General features: G+C 41.5%; 1 protein-coding gene across 7 annotated transcripts in view; it reads left to right on the top strand.

Moving 5' to 3' along the window:
* Positions 1-4,912: 4,912 nt before the first annotated feature.
* Positions 4,913-20,290, top strand: part of NAPEPLD (N-acyl phosphatidylethanolamine phospholipase D) — a 29,902-nt gene continuing 14,524 nt past the window's right edge. Inside the window, exons 1-2 of one of the 7 annotated variants that reach the window (XM_005305791.5) lie at positions 4,913-5,311; positions 18,217-18,529. In XM_005305791.5, coding sequence (XP_005305848.2) covers positions 5,109-5,311; positions 18,217-18,529 — 516 coding nt within the window. In that variant the 5' untranslated portion in view covers positions 4,913-5,108. Of the gene's footprint in view, positions 5,312-15,785; positions 15,958-18,216; positions 18,530-20,290 lie in introns of those variants that run through there. The other 6 variants (XM_065557334.1, XM_065557251.1, XM_042859366.2 and 3 more) reach the window with 6 other exon arrangements.

Raw genomic sequence — 20,290 nt, 5'->3', positions numbered from 1 at the left:
TGGCCTTGGCTAGACCAGGACCAGGTCTATCTTAGAAACTTTTGATGGTATAGCAATGTTGGTTAAGGGTGTGGTTGGCCTTTTTGGTAACATTTCTATATAAGTAAAAGCCCTAGTATAGATAGAGTTATACTGTCATAAAAGTGTGTTTCATTTATTTTGCTTGGGGAACTGGTATAAGCTCTGCTGGCAAAAGCACTATTTTGCAAATATAAACTGTGTCTACATTAGGAGGATATAGTTATACCAGCAAACTTTTTCTAGAGTACACTATGGCTAGTGGACTCTGGGCTATAACTTAACAGCTGCTAAAGATGTGTCTACATTGGCACTAAGTAGGGTTTTCAATTGAGTTAGAATAGCTCAGCTGAGCTAACTTGATTGAAGAAAAAAAACCAAACACCTTTTCCCTAGTTTTAAATAAAACCTTAGTTGCTGTCCTAGATGATATGGAATCAGTACCCCACCCACAGTGTATGCTAAACCATTCAGTTACACAAAATAAACAAGATATTAATACTGTCATTTGTAGATCTAATCAAAGGGCTGCTGTGTGGGACAGTCAACCCTTGATTTAGGCAAGCTACAGGTGAAATTTGTACTCAGGCTGGATAATCTGTTACACCACCAGCTATACTCTCAATATCTCTAAGGGAGTAATGCCATTACACAACAGTATTATTACTGAGGTGCTGATCTTGCAAATATAATAGAGGTGCTTGTTGTTGTGCACAAGTCTGCTGGTCTCAAACACTGTCTGGACTAGCTATTGACTCAGCTATGGAGCAAATCCTTCCAAACCTCTGTGATTAATAAAATGAGCCAAAATGATAAATAAACTCAATAAAAATATTAACACATATTGAACTCAGAGAGATGTTTCTTTAATGAAAAGAAAATGAAGTTTATCATGTTTCAATTATTAAATTAGAGTTTATTGTGAGAAAATAAAACAAAAGCACTGCCCCATGGAAGACCCCAGATTCACTGTTCCTTTGTCCTTGTGACTATTTGTAGGAAGAAGGAGCTCCCAAATCTTTCCAGTTACCAATGGGACAATCTAGACCCATTCTGGGCAGTAACAGAAAAGGTGGTTGCAAAGTGATAACAAAACCCCCTTTCTCAGAGCTCGTATCAACCAAGACCTTCACCTCATATACTGATTTGGAGACTTCCCCTGATTGACAGTTACTGTTTATACCCAACTGATATGGAGTCCACTGAGCATGCTAGCGGTAACATGAGGTATCCAAGTGTCTGCCAGACTCCTTCCTTGAAAGCTCAGCAGAGGGAGAAGTTTGCACAAACATTTAAGCACATGTGGAACTTTACACATGGAATTAGTTTAACTGAACTCTGTGGGATTATTTCTGTGTGTAAACATCTGCATAAGACTTTGCAGGATCAGGACAGCTGAGCTGGCCTGAGATCATATGAGGCTCCATTTGAAACAGGGGACTCAGACCTTCCAGGAAATATAGAAAAGTTCCGTAAAGAAAAGCTTAAAGTTCCGTTTTCATTGATTGGGACTTGTGAATGTGGGGGAGTCAAAAATACAAAAATTATTCAAGATAGTTAAACCCGAAGCTGACTGCAAAGAGTTACAAAGGGATCTCACAAATCTGGCAGAATGGGTAACAAAATGGCAGATGAAATTCAATATTCATAAGTGCAAAGTAATGCACATTGGAAAACATAATCCCAACTATACATACAAAATGTAGGGGTTTAAATTAGCTGTTACCACTCAAGAAAGTGATTTTGGAGTCATTGTGAATATTTCTGTGAAAACATTTGCTCAATGTGCATCGGCAGGCAAAAAAGCTACCACAATGTGAGGAACCATTAGGAAAGGGAAAGATAATAAAACAGAAAATATCATCATGCCACTACATAAATCCATAGTATGCCCTCACCTTGAATACTGTGTGACGCTCTGGTCACCCCATCTCAAAAAGATGTATTAGAATTAGAAAAAGTACAGAGAAGGGCATCAAAAATTATTAAGGAGATGGAACAGTGTTCATATGAGGAGAGATTAAAAAGACAGATTATTCAGTTTAGAAAAGAGATGATGAAGGGAGGATATGATAGAGGTCTATAAAAATCATAAATGGTGTGAAGAAGGTGTGAAGAGGTAAATAACATTTCCCTATACATAACACAAGAACCTGGGGTCACATAATGAAATTAATAGGTGGCAGGTGTGACAGGTTGGATCACAGAAAACCCCCTTGGGGCTGCTAACTGATGTGCCAAGATTACTTCTGCCCCTGCTTTCCTGCTCTGGCAGCTTAGGACTTCAGTGTCCTGCCTGGTTTGAGCCAGACCCGTTAGCCTGCTGCAAACCTAGACCCAGGGTCTGAACCACGTCCCCTAACAGCTGTAGGCTTAACTGAAAGCAACTTGCAGAAGTGTTCCTGTCTTTAACACTCAGATGTCCAAGCCCCAAATAAATCCGTTTTACCCTGTATAAAGCTTATACAGGATAAATTCATAAATTGTTTGCCCTCTAACACACTGATAGAGAGATATGCACAGCTGTTTTCTCCCCCGATATTAATACATACTCTGAGTTAATTAATAAGTAAAAAGTGATTTTATTAAATACAGAAAGTAGGATTTAAGTGGTTCCAAGTAGTAACAGACAAAACAAAGTGAATTACCAAGTAAAATAAAATAGAACACGCAAGTCTATGTCTAAGAAACTGAATACAGATAAAAACCTCACCAGTTCCAGTAAGCTTCCTTTTACTGACTAGTCTCCTGCTAGTCTGGGTCCAGCAATCACTCACACCCCCTGTAGTTATCCTTTGTTCCAGTTCCTTTCAGGTATCCTTGGGGGTGGAGAGGCTCTCTCTTTAGCCAGCTGAAGACAAAATAGAGGGGTCTCCCACGGGCTTAAATAGACTTTCTCTTGTGGGTGGAGACTCTCTCCTATGCAAAATCCAGCTCCAAGATGGAATTCTGGAGTCATCTGGGCAAGTCACATATCCATGCATGACTAACCATTTTTACAGGCAGAAGCCATTGCCCACATAGTATCTTGAATGTCTCCAGGAAGACTTCTTATGTGGATTGGAGCATTCCAAGATGCATTGTTCCTTAAATGCTTCTTGACTGGGCACTTAACTTTGTGAATTCCTTTCTCCAGGAATCAGAGTAGCAGCTGTGTTAGTCTATATCCGCAAAAACAGGAGTACTTGTGGCACCTTAGAGACTAACAAATTTATTTGAGCATAAGCTTTCATGGGCTACAGCCCACTTCATCGGATGCATAGAATGGAACATATAGTGAGGAGATATATATACACATACAGAGAACATGAAAAGGTGGGAGTTGTCCTACCAACTCTAAGAGGCTAATTAATTAAGAGAAAACACTTTTTTAGTGATAATCAAGATAGCCTATTACAGACAGTTTGACAAGAGTTTCACCAGTACAAAAGTTTGAGAACCACTGGGCTAGATGGACCATTGGTCTGACCCAGTATGGCCATTCCTATGTTGCTATTATACAGGTAGACTTGCATGGTATGTGCAGTACTGGACACAGATATCTAGCTGCATGTTAATATGATGAATAAACAACCCCTTTGTCAGCTCTTTCACCTAAGAGATGTTTCTCCATGGAAAATAAAAACTGCAGACATAGATGTCAACTGTCTATTTATGGCCTTCAAATAATGGCCTCTGTATATGTAATGTACACGGAGTATAGCTCCACCTACAGCAGAGGTTGGCTAAGATAATACTGAGCCTCATGAACTAGGCAGCTGCCAGTGGATACTAGTGTCCCTAGTCATGTTTGAGCCATACACTGCCTGGGTGCTGCCATCCCTTAGGCTGTATCATGCAAGGCTGAATTAATGCAGGGACGGAGGCTGGATGCGGCCCACTGCTTCTTTTTATCCAGCCCATGGCAAGTCTCCGCGCCGTGGGCCGGACACCAGTTCCCGAGCCTTGGTGCCCCTCCAGAGCTGGAGCCGCGAGTGCTGGCTTGCTGATGTGCCCCTAGGCGAGGGGCCTTCAGGGAATCTCTGCACTCTGCCCCTGCCATTGGCTCCGCAGCTCCCAGTGGCCGGGTACCACAGCCAGTGGGAGCTGCAGGGGTGGCACCTGCGAGCATGGGTAGCATGCACCTCACAGAGTGGCCTGGCCCCTCTGCCTAGAGACCGGACATGCTGGCCACCTCAGGGAACAGAGCAGCGCGGAGCCAGGGCAGGCAAGGATCCTGCCTTAGCCCTGCTGCCCCGCTGACCAGGATCCACCGGAGTTAAGCGCCTTCCAGCTGGCACCTGCACCCCGCACCCCAACCCCCTACCCGGAGCCCCCTCCTGCACCCAAACTCCCTCCCAGCCCCCACACCTGCACCCCAACCCCCTGTCTCATCCTTGGCCCCACCCCAGAGCCCACCCCCCCACTGGAGCTGCATCCCCTCCCATACCCCAACCCTCTGCCCCAGCCCTGAGTCCGCTCTCCCACTCCAAACCCCCGGGGTGCCATAAAATCTACTAGCCCTGGGCCCACAGGAGAGTTAATCTGGCCCTGGGATCATGAGGGGACTTTGGAGTGTATTGCACCTCTTCCCTGGGGCCTGCCTGTCTGTCACCCCCAGAGCGGCTTCGCTGAGCTTCGTGATTTGCTGCTGGACTGGACCCCATTCCGGGCACCGGGCCTGCAGCCCAGGCAGGCTGCTTTCATCCTCACCAAGGGCACTTCCTTGGGCCCCCATTGGGGGGCCAGACTGGGGCTGCGCCTCCCCCCACTCAGATTCCCACGGGCCCCTCGATGGAACCCGGCCTTGTCCCAGGGCCTGCCCAGGGGCTCCTGATTCCTGGGGCAGGCGGTGGGTGCTCCGGGCGATGTCAGAGCAGCCCTGACACATCACAAAGCCTTCCCCCGCCTCACTGAGCGCTGGTCCAGCGGCGGCGCTGCCGCACCCCTCACTGCCAGCCTCTGGATGCTTTGCCCTTTACCAAGATGGCCGCGGCGCAGGGAGGCGGCGGTAGCGGGTCCTGCGAGCTCCCTGAGCTCGGCGGGGGGGTCGGGTAGGTGATGGCTCCCAGGAGGGGGAGCCGGGCCGCCGGCGCCGCGCAGGCGCCACCATGGTGAGGAGCAGGGCGCTGTGGAGCTGCTGCCTGGAGCTCCTGGCGCTGCCTTCAGCGGCTGCTGGTTTGTCAGGTAGGAGGCAGCAGCAGCAGCCGCGTAACGGCTCCTGCTGGGGAGTCGCGGCGCAGGCCGGGGAGAGGAGCCGCCGCCGAGCCATGGAGGAGGAGGACGAGGAGAGCGCCCAGCCGCAGCCCGAGCGGTGAGGAGAGCCCTGCCCGGGGTCTCGCTGCGCTGCGCTGCGGGCCCCCGCTCAAACGGGCTCAGCTTCTGGGAGAGGGGGTGTGGGGCCGACATTGGGGTGGGGAGGGATTGGTGCCCCCCCGGCTCTAGGGCTGGCTTCTGTCACGGAAGTAGCCCGGGCAAACCCTGGCAGCGAAGTGCATTAGACGGCCCGCCTCCCCCCAGCTTTCTGCCTCCCCCGCTAGCTGCAGTGTTTCAGTTCAGGCGCTTGCTCAAGGGGTGTGAGGTTTTTAAAAACTAACCACGAAGCACTGACGGTCCGAGCTTGTCTCTCCCACCAGCAGAAGTTAGTGCAATGGGAGAGATTACCTCACCCACCTTCTCTAACTTTCCTGAACCACCTTTATGGTGTGCCCTGCCTAGACAGCATCTTGGCAACTGCAACTCATCTTGGTCGCTCTCTCTTGCTACCCCGAAAGTTAAAAAATCAGGGCTAGGGGGCTCGAGAGAAGAAGGCAGAAGAGCCAGCGTATGTTTTTTTTTTCTTTCGGTGGTTGGTTTAAAAAAACCTGTTCAAAATCATTTATTCATTCTTGCTGCTTGTGTGGGCGAACCTTGTGCCACTGGAGTAAATGACGATGGGTGATGGATAGGATTTGCCACTGGCAGCTGTGTCAATGAGTAAATGAGTTGTTTCCTGCTGATGGCCCCCTCCCCCCAAAAAAAGTGAAAGCTAGAGATGTTTAAGACCTACTGAGTCACTTAAATCCATCTCCTTGCCAGGGCATGGTTTACTACAATGTGTTTTTAAATGCTTTGTCCATTCTAGTTTTATATCTGATTTTGCTGTTAGTTCTGTTTAGCACAGAAAGCCAGCTCCTTAAGAGAAACGGAAATGGATCGCATCTAAAAAAGATGCTGCAGGTTGTCTGTGTTAGTGAAAAATCTTGATTAGACTACCTATTAATATACCTTTTTTTTTAAAATTGGGACCAAGAGTCTTATCTATGGCTGGTGAATGAAATCCTGGAAGAGCGGGTTCTGTTTTCTCAGTTGCTATAGTTTTATTCTCCTTTTTTATTGACATGGTAATATGCTGCAGCCTCATTCAGAAAAACATGTTATATAATCTCCTACAAACATTTGTATGCCTCACAGAATTGTCATCTTGTTCAACATTTTCCCTATTAAAAAGACGCACTGTAAGCAGATATTAGTGACAGAAACATTTTTTCTTACTTTTGTAGAATTCAGATGTGAAGTAGAAAAATATAGTCTGTTTTTAACCAAATAATCTGGATGATCAGTAACTATCTAAAGTACAGATTTAAACAAAGTATTTTTCAAATGTGATTAACTATATGTTACTAAACTCTTTAAAACAATATCAGGAAATAAGTTTTCATGTGATGAAAACTTAAAATCAATGAAATGTGATTCTAATACATTACTTGTACTCTGCCCATCAGCAAACAGAAAATTTATTTTTTTGTAAATGGACTAGCAGACACAGTAGTACAGCCAAGAAAGTGCTCTCTGTTCATATGTTTTATTTTGTTCTAAACAAGACTGACTACGGTGCCACCAAAAATTTCATGTTGGGATAAGGAAATGACTGGCCGTTAGCGTCTTTTCCCTAATAGACTTCTGAGTGCTGTCTTAACTTTTTTGTCTAATAGATCATAAATTAAGGGTAAAGTTTGGGGATTGATTTATTGAACAGATGAGATGCTCAGTAAAAAGTCTTGTATCAGAAATGAGCTACAATTGAAATACCTGATATGCATACGTATTGAAATTGTCTGAAATCCAGACACTTGATATTAATCTTAGCACCTGAAGGTGTAAAAGCTTAATTTGACTCTCCCTGGAATATAATCTCTACATTCAGAACCACTGCCAGAGTATGAAAAAGTGGAAGGGAAGGTCAGAGACATAAGAATGTAAGGAGGTGGGATGGAGTAGAACTGCAGAAAGGGAAATAATGGTTAAATGTGCTATGGCTTTGTCTATGGATTTCAACCTACCTTAAATAAAGCAAAAGGCAGGTACTGCAGATGAATAAGCAACAGCCTTCACAAAACTTTTGATATCCTAATACAACTGTCGGATATTGGTAGCTCGCTAGACTTTTGGGAATTGCCTAGAGAGAAATCTAGTGCTCTAACACTTTTCCGTGCATAGTAAGCTAAGTGACTGAGCCAGCACCACTAATTTTCTTCTCCCTCCATCCCGGAATCACTTTTAGATTCTTTCCCTTTCTGTAACTGGTTAGGAGATTGTTTTGGCTGGGATTAATAAGCACTAGGTGCTGCAATAACAATTAATACCTTCACGCATAACACCTGCTGTAACGGTGTTTTCTGTTTTGTTTTGGTCTTCTATAAAATCATTCTTGGTCTTGTGTTTTCATTATTTTGTTTTTGTTAACAAATGCTAGTGAGAAACCCTGTAGTATGGTTAGAGTACCACTGAATTCTAGCAGGGTCCCAGTTCTAATCCCCACAGCTCACAGTATGACCTTGGTAAATCACGTGGCCATCTTGGCTCAGATCCACAAAGCTGTTTAAACTCCTAACTTCCATTAGGAAATAGCTTTGTGGGTCTGGGTGTGTGTGCCTAAGTGTAGTTGCAGGCATTGGGGGGGGAAATTTCACTAAAAACATATGCTGCATTTGATCTGAATTTTGTTGGAGAAATAAATTACAGGAATAACAAGCGAATATTATTTACTGCTTATTTGTGCTACAAGAGCACACAAAATATGCTAGGCGCTCTACAAATATATAGGAAGCCATAGTCTTGGCCATGAATAGCATATAATAATAATGATAATTAATAATAAAAAAGGACAAAGCTACACAATAGAAATGGACCGACACTACAGAGGCTACAAAAAGTTTTGGATAAATCAAAAAAAGAATAAGGTGAAGGGGCTATCCAGATAGATACAGTATTATGACAACATGTGCCATCATTTCCCTGCCTAGAGAATAGGCTGATAGGGTACAGTACATTTAAGAAGTCAGTCTACTGTATTAAAGAATAATAGTAAGATGTTGGTGTGTATGAAAAGATTTGTGTTATTAGGGGTAAATTATTATAGCTGGAGCTGGTAGCACCATCTATACTTAAAGTTGCCTGATGCTTCCCTGTTTTCAGTTGCTTATGTCCCATGCTGGGGGTTTGTGTATGTGATTCAGCCTAAATGCTTCCATCATTTCCAAGAATGAGATTAGAGAAAAATACATTGTTTGACCATGTGAAATAAAGAATTGGTTTCATTGTCGTTCATCGTGGTGTTAGCGATGTGCCTTTGTTGTCCCTATGGAAAAAGTGCTACTTTAACATTACAGTCAGCAGCAATTATTCCTCAGATCAGTGATGTTACACTCCAGTGGGACCCTCAGTATGGTTGGGTATGAAGAACGGTCCTGATTTGGAGCGATGGACACATTGAAAATGGCAGGTTTGGTTAGGAAGGGGCAATGGACTGTGGTGTTCCCAGTTCCTATTGGTATCTTTTTGGGAGCAGAGTTATACTTGTGCTGCGTGTGAAATGTCATTTCATGTCTACATTTCTTGTTTTTTTTATCATTGTGATTTTTTTTAACTGTGATGCTGCTGTAAGGGAGAAGTGGGGGAGCCGTATCTCTGCATTTATTGGCTTTTCACTGAGTTTCAGAAATTAAACTCTCATGTTCAGGAAGAGCATGAGGAGTACAGAGTACTGTTGAGCATCTGCTAGCATAACTCTCATGAAAAATTTGTATGTGATTTTTTTGAATGGTTATATTGGAGAAGAGAGTATAGTGAAACTAAAATGATAAAATAAATGGATGGATTTCTTCTGGGGAGAAAGACAAAATTAGTTGTACTTGGATGCAAATGTGATTGAGGTTATATGGTAGAAGTATGTAAAGTAGCTAATGGTTTTTATAAAATTAACTATGACCTATTTGAGCTAGTTGGACAAACCAGAGTTAGGGGACAGGTTTAAATTAAGAGAGAACATGTCAGAAGAATGTAAGGAGGTATATTACATAGAGAAGTGAAGAGATGGGATTCGACTTCAAACTGAAGTGGTGGAGTCATCTAGATCTAAATATTAACGTATATAAGCAACAATTGAATGACAACATACTCCTTCAATGTATTAAATGTATTAGCTATTCCCAGGCATAAAACTAACTTTTCTTACAAACTGATAGGTGAAGAGCTTTTTCTTCTTCAGATTATCTATGGAAGAGGTTTGCATGCTAGTGTGTTTGTCCTTTTCTGGCACAAAAATGATTTTTTAAGGCATAAAAATATAAATTAGAGATGGCAGTTGCAGAATTGGATGCAAAAGATCTAAAATTAAACATAAATGGACTGCTTCCTGCTCCTATATTGCTGTATAACTGTACCTGTAGACCTAGGCTACAGCACCTTTCCAATACACTGTTTTATAACAATGTTTTCTGTTCACAGTGATAAGAAAAAAAGTTAGAATGTGGCAGGAAGCTGTACACTAACCTGGTTCATTTTATACTATAGATGGAGCACTTAATGCCATTTCATCTGGGATAGAACCAATTATCTTTTAATCTCATCTAATTAACCTAAAAAGTTAATCAAGCAACCTTTAATACAAACTGAGGTACCTTCAGTTAACTTAGTACTGTCACAGCACCATGTCAATTCACAACTTTTTGTATTTATTTAGATTTGTAATTAGATAAAGCCTAATTAAGTAAAAGCTCTGGGAACCCTAACATCACATTATATATAATAATCATTAAAATATTAAAATAAAAATAAAACCATGTGAGTTGGGTAATCAAATAGTACAAGTAGGCATTTAATGTATGTTTATGCACCATTAAAGTTTGACCGTTAAAAGTACCAAAAGCTGCAGTCTTGGAAAGATTTATGTTTGTATTTAACTATATTCACATGAGTAATTCTGTTGACTTCAGTGGGACTGCTCATATGCATAAATCTCTGTAGGCCTGGGGCCAGAGTCAGGAAATTTAAAAATTCAGGGCCAGATCCTACCATTTGATCTGTATGGACCGACTTTTATGAGTAGATCATAGTGACAACCTAGGTCTTAGGCAGAAAAATAAAAATAGAAAATACTCCATATGTGCAACGAGTTATTGTTGCTATAAGAACCTTAACTCTGAATTTCTTGACTTTTTGTGACTTTTAAATGTTACTTTAGCATTCATTAATATTTTGTTTTTTATTAAAAACTAAATGGCCAGTGCTTAATAGTGTTAGCATTTAAATGGTCCCAATTAGACTTTAAAATTAACATACTTTAAGTTCCTAGTACAGTAACTTAATGTTCCCTGTATATAATAACAAAGTAGAAGAGAAAATAGCTTCTGGCCAATATGTTTTCTGGTGCACATTTATTTTGACAATAAACATCAGGAATTCACTTCATATTAATGAAACAGATGTAGATGTAAACAATTTGTAGCCTCTTCCTTTGCATGCCTTAAAGATGTATATTCAATACTTATAAAATTTCCTGAAATCAACTCAGTTACGCCTGTTTTACAGTGTTCATAGTGGAACAACAATTATTTTAAAGTCAAAACACTTATAGGTACTGTGTTTCCTGTCCACACTAGTAGGAAACCAGCATGATATAAAATGTATGCTTCTAAATATGGCAGAAAATTGTGTGGTAGTTTCTTCAGACATTGTGATACGGACATAAGGGCATCGCACACATTTTCTCACTAGTCACTAAAATATGAAATAACTTTTTGTAATGTTTTTTTCTCCCCTTCTGTGCAGTTTTAAAATGGAACAGTCCAACACACTAAAAGAATCCTTTGAAGACCGGTTAGTTCCACAGCTTGAGGCAAAATCATAAGGCTAGGAGTGTTCAGCCAATCTGCTGTTCTGATTGGTCTGAACAGCCTCAAGTGCTTTATAATGAAAGTTTAACTGCATTCATAATCATCTAATCTCAAACTGTCCATTAGTTGCCCTAAGCAATTTCAGTGCTAAAGAACAATGAAAGAAAAGAACTCTGTGAGTAAAATCTAGCTGGCAGTGACTATTGATAGTTAAGATTGCAGGGGGCATTTCTTTCCACGCCCCCTAATGTTTGCAAATAAATTCCTTTTCAGTTGACTGCCCCCAAACCCCCACCTCCCCATCCAACCCCCCAGGACCCCTGCCCCATCCAACCACCCCTTCTCCCTGTCCCCTGACTGCCCCTGGAACCCCTGCCGCCCCATCCAACCCCCCTTCCTTCCTGACTGCCCCCCGGGGACCCCTGCCCCCATTCAACCCCCTGTTTCCCACCCCGACCACCATCCATACCCCCGCCCCCTGACCACCACCCCGAACTCCTCTGCCCTCTATCCAACCCCCCCTGCTCCCTGCCCCCTGACCGTGCTGCCTGGAGCACTGGTGGCTGGTGGCGCTACACCCGTGCCGTCCGGCAGGAGCCAGACCACTGCCGCCGCCACCACACAGCCACAACCCCTCTTGCCTGGTATGTCCCTTCCACCCACCATACTGCTTTGGCCTGAAAACCTTGGTATATTGCTGGATGAACTGAGTCCCAAATGAATGCTGGGCCACCACAACATATTTATCAATTAATATTGCCCCTGTCTTCCCTCTGAGGGTATGTCTACACTGGAATAAAAGACCTATAGCATGTCCGCAGCTGGCCAGGGGTCAGCTGAATCGGGTTTGCAGGGTTTGGGCTACAGGGCTAAATATTGCTGTATAGACGTTCAGGCTTGGGCTGAGGCCCAGGCTCTGGGATCTCCCTCCTCGCAGGGTCCCAGAGCTTGGGCTGGAGCCTAAGCCCAAATGTCCTACACAGCAATTTTTGAGCCCTGCAGTCTGAACCTGAGTCAGCTGACCTGGGCCAGCTGTGGGTGTTTAATTGCTGTGTAGACATACCCCTAGAATCCTCTTCTGGCATAGTGTGAGTAGAGCTCCTCCACACACAGATTTCTCTGCTGGGTTGGTTGGGGACTGACCTCTCTCCAGTATCCCCTGCTCTAGGGATGAGGTTGGCAATTGCTCCAGGGCATTCCTCATCTTAAGATGTCCTGGAGGCCAGGGCTCCCCTGTATAACAGCAGTGGCAGCTTCCTACTCGGTACCCCCTGCAGTGTCAGAACTGGAGTTCTCTCTATAGACTCAGGAAGACATCACTACATTGATTACACTTGGTTTACAATGAATGTTTTCTTTGCAATCATAAAGGCTAGGAACTTAATTTTTTAAAACAGAATCTTTACTTCTGCAGAAGCTATTGGCACTTGCCTGAGAGATTTCTGCTCACCTATGTGAGTGGATTTTTCAAACCCTGCTTCTAACATATTTCTTTCCTAAGGAAAGCTTTTCATCAGACCATAGGAAGGATTTAATTATAGGTCACTTTTCCACAAACTGATGATTAATTTTTTTATGCTTAAATGCATCTGGCTATTAAAATATTTCTTAATTTAAAAAAGTCCTCCTGCTCTGTTTTAAATGTTCATAGCAGTCAAACAGTATTTGCATCCCATTTGTGCATTTGAAATATATCACGTTTGCCTACTGGAATGTGGTTTTGGGTGTAAGATAACTTGTGTGAGTAAAGCATCCAGGATTTGATTAATGTTTAGCATATATAAAGGCGGATTCTTCCCTTTTGTTTACAAGGGTCGAGCGTACAAAGGCACCTGTGCAAGTCTACAATTGCAGGATGTCTACACGGGATTTTTTTTTTAAAGTCTGTTTATTGCTACCCCACACACAGATAGGATTTAACTGCAATGTCTTGCTCACTTATACATATTGACAGACAATCCAGTGGCTTAAAGTAATAATAGGGGGTTGTTTGGTGCTAGAAAAATAATATTGCCTCTGAGGTGAGCTCAAGAGGGTGGGAGGAAGTGTTGACTCATCCCTGATTGAGTACTTTGTAATTGTCAGGACTGAGATCCCCACTTTGAACTTTAGGGTACAAATGTAGGGGCCTGCATAAAAACTTCTAAGCTTAATTACCAGCTTAGCTCTGGTTCGGCTGCCACCATTTTCAATGGATTCCCTCCCTGGGAAACCTTGAAAAACCTTCACCAAATCCCTGGTGAAAACAAATCCAACCCCTTGGATTTAAAACAAGGGGAAATTAACCATTCCCCTCCTTCCTCCCACCAACTCCTGGTGAATCAAGATCCAAAACCCCTTTGGATCTAAAACAAGGAAAAAATCAATCAGGTTCTTAAAAAGAAGGTTTTTAATTAAAGAAAAAGGTAAAAATCATCTCTGTAAAATCAGTATGGAAATCAACCTTACAGGGTAATCAAACTTAAAGAGCTCAGAGGACTCCCCTCTAGTCTCAGGTTCAAAGTACAGCAAACAAAGAGAAACACTCTAGTAAAAGGTACATTTACAAGTTGAGAAAACAAAGGAAAACTAACACGCCTTGCCTGGCTATTTACTTACAAGTTTGAAATAGGAGAGACTTGCTTAGAAAGATGTGGAGAACCTGGATTGATGTCTGGTCCCTCTCAGTCCCCGAGAACGAACACCGTCCCAAAACAAAGAACACAAACAAAAGCCTTCCCCCCCCAAGATTTGAAAGTATCTTGTCCCCTTATTGGTCCTTTAGGTCAGATGCCAGCCAGGTTACCTGAGCTTCTTAACCCTTTACAGAGAAAAGGATTTTGGAGTCTCTGGCCAGGAGGGATTTATAGTACTGTACACAGGACAGCTATTACCCTTCCCTTTATAGTTATGACAGTAATATTCGAGATATAGATACCAAATCTCAGATTTAGAAGCTTTCTTGTTTAGAATACCAAGAACCTCTGTAGACAACCTGCCAGGTTTTACTTTAAGCCAAAAGTTGAAGCATGCTGGATTTTCTCAAAATGTTCCTCTTCACCTTAACAAAATAATTAGCTTTAGTTTGCTGTACCCTAAGCAGAATCAAAACTGATGTACAGAGCAAAATTGCTGCATTTCAGACACACTAGGTTATACCCACCACATATTTCCAAGAGAAACATAAATTAAGAGGCAAGAGAGAGACTTTCAAGGAATATACAGTTCAGAGAATACTTGACTAGATTAACTGTTTCTAAATTTGTAATTTTCTTTATGCATGTAAAAAGGTTAAGTATTCAATCAGTTCTGGCTGATGAGGTCTGTGCTCCCCTCAAATGCTTATGGAATGCTAATGAAAGCCATGTACGTGCATCAAGTGGAAAACATATTGGCAGATGGATACCTGCAGTGCCTTAAATGCTTGGCACCCATTTTGTTGTCAGTACAACCATTCCCTCTTCCCTTACACTGATAATTTGGTTCAGTATCAAAATTTCAGAGCAGGATCAAATGTGCATTTAAGCAAAAGTTGAACTCACCCATTTGAGAGATGAATGTAATAGATAAATTAAAACTTTTAAAAATGCCTCAGACACTTTTGGAGCTCTTTTAATGTAAAATTACTTCATAGATTCCAAAGCCAGATGGGACCCTTGTGATAATCTAGTCTTTCCTGCCGTATAACAGACCATAGGACTTCCCTGAATTAACTCCTGTTTGAATTAGAGCGAATTATTTAAAAAAAAAAAATCCAGTCTTGACTTAAAAATTTCCAGTGATGGAGAATCCACTACAACCCTTAGTAAATTGTTCTAATGGTTAGTTATCGTCACCTTTAAAAATGTGCTCCTTATTACTAGTCTGAATTTGTCTAGCTTCAACTTCCACGCATGGCATCTTGTTATACCTTTGTTTGCTAGATTGAAGAGCCCTGTTATCAAATTTCTGTTCCCCTTGTAGGTACTTACAGACTGTGATCAAGTCATCCCTTAGCTTCTAGTAATAATGGTAATATGTCAACTTTACAGTAGCTTATACTGTGGACCACAGTCGTCATATATTTGAATAAGAAAATTGAAATGGGTGGTCTATTGAAATGGTAACTGATTAATTTACTGAAATTAAGTACCTAAATTACTAGAATTTGATACTTTACCTTTGCATATCATCTTTTAGCAGTTTTTCAGATGTGGTTTTATGCTGTTTGTTTGCATGCTTTAATTAAAAAATGATATGTAATTAAAACTTCTGACTTGGCATGTAGTCCTCTGTGAGGAATTAAAAAAAAAATGGTTATCCCTGAGTGCAAACAGCAGCATGTAGGTATACTGCATAGTTCAGTACCTGGAAAGACATACTGTGTAATGCATATATCTGCAAACAACCCTTAATCCTCCTTTGTGCTCCCTTAATTCTTCTATATACCACAGTCCTGCATACTTTCTAGAGTGGCGTGCACAGTTTCAGAATGCACACAATTTGAATTAAATGTTATATGATGATGTAATATATAAATGCATTTACTGGAATATGTGATTGTTAATTAGCAAATGTACAAACTGGGTGATCTCTCTAAAACCACAAGAAAATTAATGCAAAGAAATTTAATTTAATCCAACATTATGGTTGAGATTTTACACAGTTAAAGGCCAGTGGCAGTAACCCTGCTGTGGATGTATGAAGATATTTCTGTTACCATATGGTGTTGTCTTTAATGCCTTAATAGTCTATGTCTGTGCAATATGGCAGAGTAATGATTGATGCAGGAACCATCTGTGTATCTCCAACCCTCATCAGCTATGTCATCTATGTCATGTCACAGGTAAGCAATCTCGCTAATTTGCAAATGGCTGTTCCATAGCAGGAAAAGAGGGATCTACCTCTAAAGTCAGAGCTCCACTAATACATAATTTTTTGATGGGTTGTAGTAACATTAAACTGATTTTGTCTGTGTATAAAATCTCAGTTGTAATGGTACACTAACATAGATTTTTGTATTTAATTGTACAAGCGCAGAGTGAATTCTAGCCACTCGGATACTTGTAGATTATTTTGTCAAAGGAACAACACGTCTCTTAACTAATTTGACTAAAACCATGCTAAGTACAATGGAGAAATTTTTCTTTTAAATTGCTTGTAAGTGAGTGGCCTTATTTAAAACCATCCTTTTGAAACTGATCCTTGAGCACACAAAGTTTGGAAATCATTCAGTTAATGTACAAGTACATCTCTAATGGATACCTGAGGTCAAGCTTGATTATTGGGTGAAAAGTTTATGTAGTCCAGAATGTGTGGAGGGCTCGTTCCATATCACTGAACAGCCCAATTCCCAGCCTGTGTGTAGGAATGGTTCTCGACTGTGATAAAAGGTATAATAGCTCTGGAACTATAAAGGGAAGTTTGCATGCTAGATACTGGTACCTCTATTGGTACTGACTAGAAGTAACATCAGTCTTAATTCATGAATGCTAAAATTCTCCCCACATTGTTTTGAAGTATCTAATCAAGACATTACCCTATAAGAATGTTTCCAGACATATTGGAGACCAATACAAATGCTGTTTCCATTCGGCCATTTAATTTTTTCTTGTTTGTATATCTATTTAAACAGTGTTCCACTGATTCTAAACAATGTACAATGCTACTTGTCTGCCTCTGGTCATTTATTGTTTTTAATCATGGAAACGTCTGAAATCTGTGGTACTTTTCTGTTTTAAATAACTGGACACCAAACCCACATTTGTCTTAACATTGGTAGAGGATTGAAAATTTAATTCAAAATAAGTGTATTCCAGAGTTTCTTAAACTAAAGCTGTTAAGTATCAGAGGGGTAGCCGTGTTAGTCTGAATCTGTAAAAAGCAACAGAGGGTCCTGTGGCACCTTTGAGACTAACAGAAGTACTGGGAGCATAAGCTGTCATCTGAAGAAGTGAAGTTCTTACCCACGAAAGCTTATGCTCCCAGTACTTCTGTTAGTCTCAAAGGTGCCACAGGACCCTCTGTTGCTTTTTAAAGCTGTTAAGTCACTCACTTATCACTTTGCGAGGGTTTTTTCCTCCACCTTGGAATCCTGTTGTTTGGATTGTTTTATCTAAATTCCTAAACTGTAGAGGATGCATGTTCAGCATGACAATATTGTGAATGCAACATGGGTTAGGAGTTCTTGGCTCCCATGTTCTAATTGCTTCTATGAAATGGACTTAAACTGTAGCTGTAGGTAAATTAATTTGTTTCTCCAGTTGCAAAATAAGGATATTTATTAACTTCACAGTGGTGCTGAAATTAAGGTACTGTTTGTAGAACACTTTGAAGATATAAAATACGAAATGCTGCAAATAAAACATAAAAATTGGACCTATTGTAGACTCCAAGTCCAGGAACCAGCCTACTTAATGGATACTAGACTTCTGCAGCTCATCCCTGGGATGACTAGTTTCATGGGACTTGGATTGACCTTCAGACATTTGACTTTATTTTAATTATATCAGTTAAGCTTAACTGAATTTTCAGCTTACCTATATTGTCTAAAATACAGCTATCTTGAGGTATCAAATACCTCTAGTGGTTCATACATCTTGTTCATATTATACAGAGATGCATTATTTGTTGTGTCTTTCAAACAGAAGTATCTTTATTGCTACATAATACTGCAGTTTTTATTACAGAACAAAGGTACGATGCCAGGTATAAAATATTTCATAATTCAAGAAGATCAAGGCTGTGCTTGCAAGATCAAATTATATCAGGTGTTGAACTTTAGGAGGAGTTTGGTACTCTTCCAAAAAGTGAAAGTAAAGAACATCCCCCTCTTTTATACTTAGTATGTCATAGGGCTGGGTTCTAAAGTGATGCATACCAGGAAGGAAGATTCTGCCTGAACTACACTACTTGCTAAGACATGTTTTTTAAGCTTTCTGTGTAATAGTAACTGTTTTTAAAAGTAAAGTTGTATGGAAAAATAAGTTAAATTGAAAAATGGAAAGGGCAGCTTTATTTTTGTGGTGATGTGGAAAGCTTTCAATTTTATGAATGTTAATGTTAATGAAAGAAAAGATTTATTAATTTAAAAAATATATTTTAGCTCTTCATCAAAAGACATGGGTGAGAAGGCAGATGAAGAGCAACCTTTGACTGCATGTAACCAGTACCCTAAGGAGGCAGTAAGGAAACGACAAAATTCAAGTCGAGGTTCCAGAGGCAGTGACTCCTCCAGGACGTCCAGAAAAAGCTTCAGATTGGATTACCGATTAGAGGAAGATGTAACTAAATCAAAGAGAGATAAAGATGGAAAGTTTGTCAACCCTTGGCCAACATGGAAATCTCCATCCTTGCCAAATATTTTGAAATGGGCCCTTGTGGAAAAAAATAACAGCAACATCCCATCTTCAAAACAGGTACTATTTGCATGTTTACTATTCCAAGATGTAGGCCCTAATCCTGTGGGGGCACTGAGAGCTCTCAATTCCTATCTTTAAAATAAGAGGATTTTCAAATAAGACTTCTTAGGCCTCTTTTGGAGACTCTAGACCAGTGGTGGGCAACCTGCAGCCTGCCAGGGTAGTCCGCTGGTGGGCTGTGAGACAGTTTGTTTACATTGACCATCTGCAGGTATGCCCACCTGCAGCTCCCAGTGGCTGCAGTTTGCTGTTCCCGTCCAATGGGAACTGCGGGAAGCAGCGGCTAGCATGTCCCTGTGGCCCGTGCCGCTTCCTGCAGCTCCCATTGGCCGGGAATGGCAAACCGCAGCCACTGGAAGCTAGTGTAGAGTAGTGTAGAGTGTCTTATACTAAGACACTGTCAGGTTATTGGGAAAAGACACTATTATTTATTTGTCTTGCATCAGTGCCTGTAGGTCTCAGTCAGTTTCAGGGCTTCATTGTGCTAGTACTGTATACAATCATAATGTAAAAAACCCCCGTAAAAATAAAACAAACTACAAACCCTCTCCCCCAACAAAAGAAAGAAAATACAGTTCCTGCCACAAAGAGGACTGGATATTGGTCTTAAATGTCTCAGTGTGGAGATGCACTTCTGAGCCAGTATAAGTTACTAAAACTTTTCAGCATCCAGGAGACAATCATAAGAGTTTATGCTTCACAATCTGAAGCATGTGGCAGACTTTCATTGGTTGATCTATGAATGAACTGTGAAGACAGCTAATTGAAAGCTCTTCTGATGAGAAAATAAGTCTATATATCGCATTTTTAGTGATAGTGGCTCAGATTTGTTTGATCTTAGAGGGGTAGGGAATCTCTTTAAGGAATAGATTAAATCTGTATACAGTTGGTTTGACAGTATTTTGAGTGCTGTTCTCCAGGATTAATTAACCCATTTTAAATTTGCTAGTCCCACAACATCCAATGTGTACTCCTTGGGCACTTAGCCAGTATATGTGCACCATGCTCCCTGCAAAGGATCAAACTATTTGCAGCCTCTACCACCACTACAAGCCGTTCCTTCTGGCTTGCCACATTATCTTGTGTGAAGTTCACATCCTGGCTTACATTGACACCTGGCTGCTCGAGAAAAACCCACTCAGACCAGGCTACCAAGAAGATTTAGTCCTTCAGAGGCCTAGAAGGGCCAGGAGAAGACACTGACAGAAGGCAGCAGGCCAGTTAAAAAGGTTTGCCTGCTTCTTCTTAAGAGCTGTCTTTTGTGACACTTGGACAGAGCAGGAACTGGTCACTGCTAGCCCAGTTCCTTAGGACAAGGTCAGGGCTTTGGCCTCAAGCGCTACAACTAAGCACTTGCCTTTAAAAAGCACAGCCAGTCAAATTCTGAGTTTTGTTATCCTTAGTTAACTGTTTAAAGACTGATGCCAAGTTCACAGCTTAGACCGCAATGCTCTGAGTAGACGGCCACAACTTGTGGACTAAGGCAGGGAGCTCCCGCAGCACCATACATGGCCCTGCAAGAGATGCTATGGAGCAACCCCACCTATGACAAACAGATGTATTTACTTAAAGGGTGACTACCAGCCTGTGAGTCTGGTTAATGACTGATGACATGGTCAGTGCTTTGGTGTGTTGTGTGTGCAATGGAGAGCTGTAATATTGTTTCATTTGAGCTGGAGGATAACTCTCTCTGACTTAAGGGAAGGTCAAGAAGGAATTCATACCATGCCTGGTGCAGAGCTAACTGACTCAACTCTC

The sequence above is a fragment of the Chrysemys picta genome, chromosome 1, assembly GCF_011386835.1.
Source record: "Chrysemys picta bellii isolate R12L10 chromosome 1, ASM1138683v2, whole genome shotgun sequence".
Classification (NCBI taxonomy): Eukaryota; Metazoa; Chordata; order Testudines; family Emydidae; genus Chrysemys; species Chrysemys picta.
This window is presented reverse-complemented; position numbering and strand designations above follow the sequence as displayed.